At 33.6% G+C, this 10,443-nt stretch overlaps 3 protein-coding genes across 3 annotated transcripts; all 3 read left to right on the top strand.

The window, feature by feature from the left end:
• Positions 1-2,448: 2,448 nt before the first annotated feature.
• Positions 2,449-2,993, top strand: LOC120771023. Its single transcript, XM_040098799.1, has 2 exons — positions 2,449-2,532; positions 2,679-2,993. Exon 2 carries the CDS (start codon positions 2,691-2,693, stop codon positions 2,856-2,858), a length of 168 nt encoding a protein of 55 aa, XP_039954733.1. The 5' UTR covers positions 2,449-2,532; positions 2,679-2,690; the 3' UTR covers positions 2,859-2,993.
• Positions 2,994-3,381: 388 nt separating this feature from the next.
• Positions 3,382-6,207, top strand: LOC120771022 (ceramide phosphoethanolamine synthase). Its single transcript, XM_040098798.1, has 2 exons — positions 3,382-3,472; positions 4,809-6,207. Exon 2 carries the CDS (start codon positions 5,009-5,011, stop codon positions 6,119-6,121), a length of 1,113 nt encoding a protein of 370 aa, XP_039954732.1. The 5' UTR covers positions 3,382-3,472; positions 4,809-5,008; the 3' UTR covers positions 6,122-6,207.
• LOC120771021 (probable ATP-dependent RNA helicase DHX35) lies at positions 3,383-10,316 on the top strand. The gene is made up of 6 exons (XM_040098797.1): positions 3,383-3,472; positions 4,127-4,347; positions 6,761-6,937; positions 7,008-7,590; positions 7,651-7,980; positions 9,585-10,316. Exons 1-6 carry the CDS (start codon positions 3,433-3,435, stop codon positions 10,277-10,279), a joined length of 2,046 nt encoding a protein of 681 aa, XP_039954731.1. The 5' UTR covers positions 3,383-3,432; the 3' UTR covers positions 10,280-10,316.
• The last annotated feature ends 127 nt before the right edge of the window (positions 10,317-10,443 follow it).

Genomic DNA, 10,443 nt, shown 5'->3' with positions numbered 1-10,443 from the left:
AATTAATGGGGAATGCGGTTGGAATTTTTTTTTACTTCATGGATAGTAGTGGCAAGCCTACTTTGCCATCATTCGAAAACATAAAGGGTTTGTCCGGAAAGTAATAGGACTGATTTTCTTCCGCCGCGACTGTACTTCGCAGCGTGCGCGCACTGACTGGATTCGGTAGAAGGCGTTCCTAGCTAACGAACGAGCGGCTGGTCAGTTATCTCCGAGCACCTGGAGAGTCAGGACACCCATTTTCGCGCGACGTGTTTCTGAGAGTGGTGTAAGCCGTAAATGCAGCGTTCGTTAGAGCAGAGGTACGCGATTAAATTCTGTGTGAAATTCGGTAAATCTGCGACAGAGACGTTTGATATGATCGAGCAGACTTACCAAAGATATTGCTTTAGCAAAAAGTGGTGTGTTTCGGTGGCACCAGGGCTTTTTGGAGGGCCAGGAAGAGGTCGCTAATGAAAGGCATCATCCACCATGAAATTGTTTCCGTCAACGCCAGGTTTAACGTGGAAGTCCTCAAAAGACTAAAACGAAGGCTCAATCGGGTCTGAAAAGACAACGCAGCCGATATAAAGTTGCACCACGACAACGCCCCGGCTCACACCATTTTCCTTGTGAACAGCTACTTAACCAAGGCCGGCATCCCAACACTTCCAGATGTGGCCCCCCGGCCAGAGGGGATCCAAGCCGAATGCTCCTCGGCTCTCAAGGCTATTACGGAGAATGCCTTTCGTGACGCCTTCAATGCTTGGAAATCGCGGTGCATAGACGCAGAAGGAGCATATTTTGAAAGTTTTTAAATAATTTTAAAGAAATTGTAACGATTAGTTCAATATAATTTTTAAGTCGACTCAAACCTATTACTTTCCGGACAAACTATATTATATAGCTAATTTTATAGGTATATTCGTGTGGAGTTTGAACTCCATATGTCAATTAGTGTGTTGCAGAAGTGTTTTGGGGAGTCTACTTTCTTACGAACACAAGTATTTCAGTGAGGCCTCGAAAACTTTAATCACTTGAGTTGTCCATCCACCTCTTTTAATGATCATAACATCGAAAAGGTTAAAGACATAATGTTTAAAAATCGTCGTGTTAACATCAGAGAAATATAAGAGGACCCCAACACTTGTTGGTAAATGCTTTGGACGTGTGAATGCTGCCCTCGCTCCAAAATATCTGAATCTTTTGCAGGGGAGACCCTTCATCAAACGCATCAAAACTGGTAACGAAAAGTGAGTTTATGAATATAACCGTCGAAAATTTGAATAATGTAGAGAATGGCGCACCAAAAATAAGCCGAAACCAAAAAAACAACAAAATTCGTTGAAGTCAATGAAACCCATCCCAGCCGAGGCTTGTAACAAGTGTATGGAACACTGAATAAAACGTTGGCGTGCTTGTATTGCCTCAAAAGGGGCTTATTTTTAAGGCGATAATAAAGTCAGTCCGGGTTAAATTTAATCAGATGGTGAAAAAATCATATCTAGGAAAAGACTGCTACCGATTCGGTTCCAGTCAAATTTGATCAAATGGTATTATTAGTGCGTAGAAATTTGCCCAACCATTTGCTCGAAACACTTCTATTCTTGTTCATTCACTGTTTTATTTTTTCTTTTTCGAAATTTGAATTCACAAATCTTTCTCGGGGGGTTAAAGGTATCTTCTCTTACCAAATAATTTGCAAAAATCCAATATATGTATGTTTGTAGAATATATTCCAAGGATGATTGAGAAATATAACTGGATTAGAGGCAATTGTAACAATGGCAACAACAAAATTATACCAATGTTTATTTACTGATACTAGGTCAGGTTGAAATGCCTTTTATGCGTAATACATACATACACATAATTTGCGATCTAACCCCGCTTGGATCGGTAAGTGTTAAGTGTTACTAATTTAGACCATAAATTGTCGTGTAAAACTATTGCCAATCAATAGAGTTCACAAAAAACAAATAGATTTTGACCAAATATATAATACTATATACTTAAAATTAAAGAAATAATAGTTAAGTATCTATGTACATTTGTATATACTAATATAAAGTACCTTAAAGAAATACTGTTTTGTTCTTCAAAATTATATTCAACTGTAAATAGTTTTATGATTATAAAAACGAAATTATAAAACTATTAATTATTACTATAATTTAATCGTTCGGTCAGATTATTTACATTTATACTTATTTAAATTGTATTACTAGCCAATTGGATAGGACTATTAAATTTCAGAAATAAAATTGTATCTTTAAATCTGTGTTAATAGTTCACATAAAAGCGAGTTAACTGTATATTAATATTACCCGTGCATGACCCTACTACTTCGGAATATTGGTGTGTAAGCCTTTTTCGTATGTTAATGCAATTCAAATGATTATATTATCGATCTAACATGTTAACCAGGTAACCAGGTACTGGTTATGCGCCTATTTTCGACTACAAATATTTTGAAATTCGCTTTGGATGACTTTAGTCGCATTTGAAATCTTTGTCGGAACGTATTTATTTTGAGTAAATTGTTTAACAGAAGTAAGTGTTGAAAAATTAAATTATTTAATAATAAAGAAAATCAGAAATTAATATGTCAACATGATAACTTTTAACTAAAAATAGTTATTAATGTGCTAGACATTTTTTTAAATAATTAAATTTGCATGACTTTCTTTTATTTGCAGCAAAACAAAACCATGTGTGATTCAGCTTGTCATTTATATTGTTTGCATGACTCATGCTATTGTCATTCAAGTCTGCATTCTTGCTGTAGCCATTACAAATACTACAGATGTTATTGTCGATCATCCTACCATCGTTCATGCTGCTGCTATTTGTGGAGAAGAAAATGTTATTTACTTTAAAAGTCATGAGTAATTGATTTATTAATTGAGAGACCACTGTTATTAGAACTAACTTTAAGGCGTAAATTTTATTTATAATAGCATCATTGTATTCCTGTAAAGTATTTAGTGTAATAACGTATATGCAAATAATTGAGTGTTCATAAATATTGCAAATTATTTAATTAATAAATGTCGATCACAAAACCTAACAACGCATTTAGTTAAAATATGTCCGAATTTCGTGACAAATTTATTTATTTTTTGCGTAAACGAGTTAACAGTTTCCATTCTCAACTGAAATACTTGTCTATCTGGGAACTGGTAGCAAACGAGGTTAAATTCGTATACACAAAATATTTTTCACATTCCTCTACACACTGTGCAAATTGGAAAATTATCTTAATACACCCTGTGGCAAGGTATTTTTCAATTGAGTACGCTGTAGTGTTTCAATAATTTGCTTTTGCCCCTTAGAAAATAACAAACCACAATTTGGTTTATTAATTAAGAGTGAAGTCTCCGTAGTCATAATTGTCAATATTGTTAATAAAGGAAATTGTACACGAAAATTGTCTATAAATACTGGAGTATTATGGTTTCACTACAACTGAAACCGAATTTTCTTGCCCCAGGTTTGTAAATACATACGTATAACATATGCATTAAAAAAGCAAGCAAATAAACAAACTAAAAGTGGTAAATACTTTTTGTGGTACTGGCCTAAATAGCTTTCGTTCTTCTATAAATAAAACGTATTATTGCATTTGTGCTGAGTAATAACAACTGACGTGCGCCTTAAGAAAGTAATTGAATTCTTTCCATATTGATTACAAAGTATAAACGTAAGGTGTAAACATCATTTTTACGAGCATACCATGTTGATCAGGTAGTCGATTATATATACTTCATTTGCAGCGATAGCTTAGTTTCAGATAAAGTATTGAGTCTTTATATATGTACATACATATGTATACACAATTTCTTAATATATTAATTGGGATTAAAGGTAAATAATTCATAACATGTTATCATTAATCAACATATGATGACTACGATGAAATACGTTATCGTTAACGAGAATGATTAGTATTTTTTATAGTCATATAGCTCATATGTATATCAAAAATTGTTAGTCAAATTTAAATTTTAGTAAAGATATAAGTGTTGGAATGAAGTAACACAGAATTAATTCGAAGCATTATAACTGAAAATTTTTAGCAAGAGACAGAGTAGAACAACCTGTCTATTTGAATTTTACCAACAAATTACTTTCTAATTTTTTCCAGATGTCGATGAAGTAGGGTCAAGAAGGGACGATTATGTTACTACTAATGAAACGGAATCGTGTTTTGTATTCAATGCAAATCATAATTTACCAATAATTGAACAACGAAAGCGACTTCCTATTCATAAGTACCGCAGAGATATATTATATTGTTTGGAAAAAAATCAGGTTTTGATATTAGTTGGCGAAACCGGTAGCGGGAAAAGCACTCAACTACCACAGGTATTAGAATTTTTTCTCAAATTTTTATTCCTCGAAAAAACTATTTAACTCTAGGTTGTGATATGTTCATTTTTTTTATAAATATTTCGCTTTATTATAAAAAATTACTATCGTAATTTTAGAACCATGATATGATAAGAGTATTATTGGTTAAAAGTATGTTCGACTATTATAAATGAAATTCATGGAAACCAAATATCGAAAATCAAAAGTATTTTAGAAAACTCTTGTAGATCTTATTCTGCATTATGAAACCATACTTGGGTGTAGGAAATCGATTTCTATTTCGCAATAAACTATTATGTATAGGAATACAGTTATTTCTAAGAAAATCGGTATGCTCATATACAATGAAACTTATATTTCCGAAATGCGACAAAATGCAATATCGTTTATTTGCTTGCGGCTTTTGTAATATTCTTTGTAAAGCTTTTGTTTACGTTAAGTGATATTCTTTCCAGATTCACATTTCAACCATATTTGCTCGTACACACAGCTATTGTGACATGAACGTTTATTTCCGGTGCTAATTGGAGCAATTCAATAAAAACTAAATTTCCTTAAAAAATTAACACAAAATAAAATTTTTTATAAACTTTTACGCATATAACAAAGTTTTCACACACACATATACCTACCAACATAAAAATTGTATTAAAAAATGGTGGGTCCAAGCTCACAAGTTAGTAAAATATTACTATGCCTTCTCTTCGCTTTATTGGCATTTTATATATTTATGGACATTCAGTTATATTTACGTATACAAAGATATGCAATCGAACGAGATTACCACATAAATACAACAACTTTATTAGCGAATAATGCATTAGGCGGTGAAGCAACTACAGATTATACAATGATAAAATCGGTCAGTTACTATGAGCGCCATCATATGTTATCGTGCGATGTGAATCCTTTATGTCACGTGACGGTGAAAGCTGTACTCCTTGACCATACGAATCATTATCTATTTGCACCGCTTGCAACTATATTTGATAATATCGTCGGGATTTCCCGGAGCAATTTCATCACAGCAAATATGATATCGTTCTTCCATGTAGGAGTTGCATGCATTGCGGGTAAAATGGTTTCATCGGATAATTTGGGCTATCGCCGTTTGGGTGTGGTACTCTTTCAATTACGCACCTTCTTAGACGACCTAGACGGTCATGTGGCGCGCGCTAAAAAGAATATACACGGAGAACGATCTGAAGTTGGTACTTCCGGTTATTATATCGACGGTCTTTGTGATGGCCTGGGTTGTATTGCCTTACTTTTGGGTATTTTCTTTTACCTGAAAAATAATCCACCACGCCGCGGTTACTCTCAACTACCAATGAGTGAATCAAAACTACCTGAACCCGTTACGAGGCCTAAAGCCAAATCAATGACACCAAAGGTGGTCAAGAAAGTTTTAACCTTCACAGGGCAGCTGCTTGTTAGCTCGACTGCTTGGAATCGCTATATCGCCGTATACCAAGACATGTTGGAGCGTAATGATGTAACGCCAACACAATTCATTCGGCAGAACATAACCTTTAAATCGGCGTGGTTTTTATGTGTTGCGTGGATGTGGCGAATAGTTAATGTGCATTCCTTGCTACATCTAGTTTTGTTAAGTATATTTTGCGATAAATTGTGGGACTTCTTAAAGGCTATACAATATGTCGGTTATATTGTACTGTTAATTGTAATTTGTATCACAGAAATGCATGTTTTAGAGGCTCATAATTTCATTTTTAACACTGTATCCGGTAATAATACATCGTTTTGATCCATTTTCTTTTTCTAAATGTCGTGTTTGTACAAAATGTGAATTGTTATTGAATCGAAGATATTTTATGTAAAATTTAACACTATATATATAAAATACCTGCAAAATATGTATACTAAAATAAAGAACAAATTGTGTTGATTTTTAATAAAACGCTAAATAAGTTATGTATTTGTGTAAGAAAGCATTTTACTTTCCAAATGTGGTAGGTATGGGTGAATTCAATCGATATTCTTAAGGAGAAGAGCTAAAATATAAAGAGCTCTTAAATTTGCTACAAATTTATCGCTCTGATAAGTTTTAACGTATTTCGAATATAAAAAGAACCAATAATAATATATGTATTTGTATAAGCAAGCAATTTAATATTCAAGTGTGGTGGGAAGAGCTGAACTAAATCAATTCAATCAAATGAACACAAAAAATTAAAAAAAAAAATGAAAAATTAATAAATATTCGTAACACAAATAATTAATTTAGAATTTCTAAGCGGGAATACAAAATTGAGTCTCTGCAAGGTCTTAAAATATTTAAATGCTAATTATTCTGTATTTCGTAAAAGCTCAAATTCAATATTATTTATCAACATGTAGCATAATGTAAAAATGTGTTATAAATGAACCACTTTTCTTTTTCAAGTACCTCTACGAATTGGGTTGGCATACAAAGGGCGAAATCGGTATAACACAACCACGTCGCATATCCGCCATAACTTTAGCAAATCGTGTAGCACTGGAACGTGGTGAAGTTGTCGGTAGTACTGTCGGGTTTGTGGTAAAATTTTTGGAAAAAACATCCGAAGCTACAGCTATAAAGGTAAGGAACAACAAATTGCATAAACAAACGAAATCCAACTAATCATTTATTTGTATATTCGTTTTATCAGTATATGACAGAAGGCATTCTATTGCGTGAACTCCTCACAGATCCCTTATTAATGCGTTACAGTGTTGTTGTGATTGATGAAGCACATGAACGGAATTTAATAACAGACATTATTATCGGCCTTTTGAAGAAAGTGGTCAGCAAGAGACCTACACTGAAATTAATTATATCGTCAGCCACCATTGATGCTGACACTTTCGCCGATTTCTTTAAAACTAATTCAAGCATAATATTATCTGTTGAAGGTCGAACACATCCGATTAACATATTTTATCTAAGCAATCCATGTGCGGATTATGTAAATGAAGCTGTTGAGACTGTATGGAAAATTCATAAGAAGGAAGCTCAAGGTGATATTTTAGTTTTTCTGACGGGGCAAGAGGAAGTACTACAAGCTGTAAGTTTAACAAAGGACTACATGAATTTGAAAGACGATAACACATTGCAGCCTGTACCCATGTATGGATCTTTAACACATAAAGAGCAATTAAAAGTATTTTTTGCCGCGGAGAAAGGTGTACGTAAAGTTATTTTTGCAACAAATATCGCTGAAACTTCGATCACTATACCGGGTGTTGTATATGGTAAAGCTAAACTTTTTATATCACACTTTATTTTATAAACAAAACAAAATTATATTTCAGTGGTTGACTGTGGATTTATTAAATTAAAGTGGTTCGACTCAGATAGTGCGACAGATCAGTTGGTCGTAGTGCCCATTAGCAAAGCTACTGCTTTACAGAGAGCTGGACGTGCCGGACGCACACGCCCCGGAAAAGTGTATCGTCTTTATACGGAGGAAGATTATGAAAAGTTACCCGATCGATTCCCACCAGAAATAAGACGATGTGAATTGAGTGCAATGATATTAAATTTAAAAGCACTAGGAATTAGTAATATTTTGAAATTCAATTTTCCCTCGCCACCGCCGGCCAAAAATATATTGGCTGCTTTAGAAACACTACATGCTCTAGGTAAGTGTAGAGAATAAGTCTCTTTACATCAACTTCAAATTGTTAAACCACAGTGCAATCGAATATTTAGCTCTAAATTAAAACACTTACCGACATTACAGCTTGGTGGGTATATACATATGTACATATATACCTTCATTTCTGTATATAATAACAACCAGTACCGATTAGATCGCCATGCCTGCTATGTTTGTGACTTAAAAACGCTAAGCATCTGCTTTTAATTCAATTCACAATCCAACTTTTTAAAAATACATAGTATTAATATGGACCCGTTCATATTTAATCACTTTTACGTATATTTTAATCACGCACATTCAATTTCACGCCACGGATTTATATTATATTAATACGGGTAAGCACCGAATGACGGACCCGACATCAGATCGCAGATAATAATATACAATGAAATTCCTCATAACCGGACACCCACCGTCGTAGTGTTTTTGTCCGACTAAGAGAGATGTCCGTCGAGCTATCGCCAACCAGACAGCACCAGCGTAACACAATTTGTTTGCTGTGATCATTTTTCGTATTTAAAAAAAAAAACTTTCAAAATAATACAAATTTATTTATCAGAGATAATTTGATCGAAATATTAGTAAAATAGTCCGTGACCAGTCGTGAAATACGATAGTGAAAACGCTGTGTTCGTGAAATTTGTCCAGTTATCGGAGATGTCCAACTGTGAGGACTTTCCGTAATGGGGAATTTTACTGTATATATTTTTATAAAATTATCGCAAACTTTATTACACTTTTCACCAGCAAAGATATTTATTAACACATAAAACAATTATTTAAACTAATAGCCACTTTAATTAAATTATTATCGAAAAATTTTGCCCAAATGCGCAAATTGCGCTTTGATCGTATCTCCTCACTGCAAATATTTCACGCGAGCTGTCATATTACGAGCCTAACGGGACATTAATGAATTGACATTTACATATAATTATAAAAAATCTCTCATTCCTTTGATCTGTTCAAAAATCTGCATTTCCACAAATGCATATGTTTAACTGTTTTCCGTTTCCTATATTGTACTCTTTCTTTCGAGCGCTCTCACATTTGTCTAACGGCATTTAATTTTGCGTGTCATGTATAAATTGCTGGTAAAGCAGTTCTAAATGAAAAGAATGAGGCAAAACTGACTTTTCGATAAGAATTTTTGTAATATTTTTATTTTATGTGTGTTTTAATGGAAAACCGTTTCCTACATCGTCAGAGAATGTAGATTATAATAGTAAACGAGTCTTTAATATTATAATAATAACAATAATTTTCTTTCTCGGATAGCGTATTCTTCTATTCGAGCGCTCTCACATTTGGCTTAACGGCATTTAATTTTGCGTATCAATTAATAAATTGCTGGTAAAGCAGTGCCGGATGAAAAGAGAGGAATGAGGCGAAGCTATTTATCAATCTTTTAAATGAAAGCTTTTTATATTACTAAATTTTCAGAATTATATTACAATATATTGCATAATAGACAAAAAAATGCTACAGCTTCAAATTTGTAGAGATTTTAGGCTCATTTTAAACAGTTTATATGTATGTATGTGTCGATAATACACGTAAACTCTTTAATTTCTTTCTTTGCAGAAGCCATTAATAATGAAGGAAATCTCACAAAGCCACTGGGTTATTTCATGGCCGAAATGCCATTACCGCCAATGCTCAGTCGTATGCTTTACATGTCTGGTTCGATGAATTGCTCCGAAGAGATTTTAACAATAATCGCTATGCTTCAAGTGGAAACAGTTTTCGCTCACCCAGCTACCGGTCAGGGACAGATTAAGGCACGCGTTGCGAAACGTAACTTCGAAGTGGCCGAAGGTGATTTAATTACAATGTTAAATGTATTTACGGCATTTATTGAAAACGATCAAAGTAAACAATTTTGTCGCACATACTATTTGAATTATCGCAATCTCAACTGTGCGTATGAATTGCGGCAGCAGCTGGTCAAACTAGCCAAAAAGCATCTAAATTTACCGCTAAAATCATGCAATGGAAATGTGGAGACGATTTGCAAATGTATTACATCGGCATTTTTTCTCAATGCAGCATATTTGCATTATACGGGCGTATACAAGCGAATTCAGGAAGGTCTTGACTTACACATACATCCACTTTCTTCATTATACACGCTACCGCAACCGCAATATATTGTATTTACTGAACTCATTCATACAACAAAGATTTTTATGAGCAACATAACGGTGATTAAGGAAGAATGGTTAGCTGAACTATCATCACACTACTATTGCAAAACATCTATACAAAATAACGTATAAATAAAAGAATTGAAATAATTTTTTTAATTGACAGTAATTGTTATTTGTAAGTAATTTGGTTTGAAAATTTAACCAGTAAGGAATTTGAATTCAGTTTTAAGAACATTCAACTGATTGTTGTACGCTCTGCAACAATGTTGCCAACTTTCAATTTTACATAAAAG

Source organism: Bactrocera tryoni, chromosome 3 (assembly GCF_016617805.1).
Source record: "Bactrocera tryoni isolate S06 chromosome 3, CSIRO_BtryS06_freeze2, whole genome shotgun sequence".
Classification (NCBI taxonomy): domain Eukaryota; kingdom Metazoa; phylum Arthropoda; class Insecta; order Diptera; family Tephritidae; genus Bactrocera; species Bactrocera tryoni.
This window is presented reverse-complemented; position numbering and strand designations above follow the sequence as displayed.